This window comes from Callionymus lyra, chromosome 11 (assembly GCF_982586985.1).
Source record: "Callionymus lyra chromosome 11, fCalLyr1.hap1.1, whole genome shotgun sequence".
In the NCBI taxonomy this organism is placed as follows: Eukaryota; Metazoa; Chordata; class Actinopteri; order Syngnathiformes; family Callionymidae; genus Callionymus; species Callionymus lyra.
In genome coordinates, this window is record NC_141828.1 from 4,380,142 (window position 1) to 4,381,111 (window position 970).

At 36.4% G+C, this 970-nt stretch overlaps 1 protein-coding gene across 1 annotated transcript in view; it reads left to right on the forward strand.

Moving 5' to 3' along the window:
* Nucleotides 1-625, forward strand: part of ptgfr (prostaglandin F receptor (FP)) — a 3,492-nt gene extending 2,867 nt beyond the window's left edge. The window contains exon 2 of the mRNA XM_087803251.1: nt 317-625. Coding sequence (XP_087659377.1) covers nt 317-625 — 309 coding nt within the window. The remainder of the gene's footprint in view (nt 1-316) is intronic.
* The last annotated feature ends 345 nt before the right edge of the window (nt 626-970 follow it).

Sequence of the window (970 nt, forward strand, 5' to 3'; positions counted from 1 at the left end):
ACTTTTACAATTAAATAAATAACACTCCCCTAATTTTCTCTATTAAATTGAGATCCTGACTATAACAGAAAAACTTGGAATGTTAAATTAAAAAGACTCCATTGCTGAATCTTTCGTGTATAGAGATTGGTAAAGATGAACTAATTTGCCCTAAAACTGACTAAACTGATCAAAAGAACAAATTAGTAAAACAACACATTTTTTAAACGACATTCAGCTTCATGTGAAAATAACATCTGTGGCTCCTTGATGCACTTTAACCTCCCTTTGTATAAAAAGCTGTGGTTTCGTGTGAATAATAATTAATCTCTGATAGATTCGTGTCATCATCTTGTGTATCAACGACCACCAGGAGTCTACTTCCGTCAGTCTCTTGATGATGGTTCGCATGGCAACTTGGAACCAGATCTTGGACCCATGGGTCTACATCCTGCTGAGAAAAGCTGTTTTGAAGAAAATCTTCCTGTTACTTCAAAGCTGTTGTGGATCCAAACCTCAGCGACTTCTGGCTTGGCAGAGGAGCTTGTTCAGGAGCTCGGTGGAGACCAGCAACACTGGACCTGCAAACTGTCGCTGTCTTGGAGGCTTGATCTTGAAAGATAAAGCCATTAACTCTATTGCTTGAATTGTCAAACTAGTCTGTAATGTAATTTCAAGACATATTTGTACATTATTTGTGTCAATGATTGTTTCCATGAATGCTTAGAGTGAGCAGATTACATGCTGCTGGTAAAACATTTTGTATTATCCAATTTGAGGTTTTGTTTGTGGATTGTTATCTGCACATTTATGTAGAAGAAAACAAATGACATTAAAGCTGAGTCGTTATCTAATGAGAGGCCTCTTTTAATACTAAGAGAATTCAAATAAACACGTTTTCTTCAACATACCTTCACCAGTTACAAACAGATAAGAAAAAAGAATAACAGTCACAGGCTATAGTATTGTGTTGATCCTGTGGTATCCATTG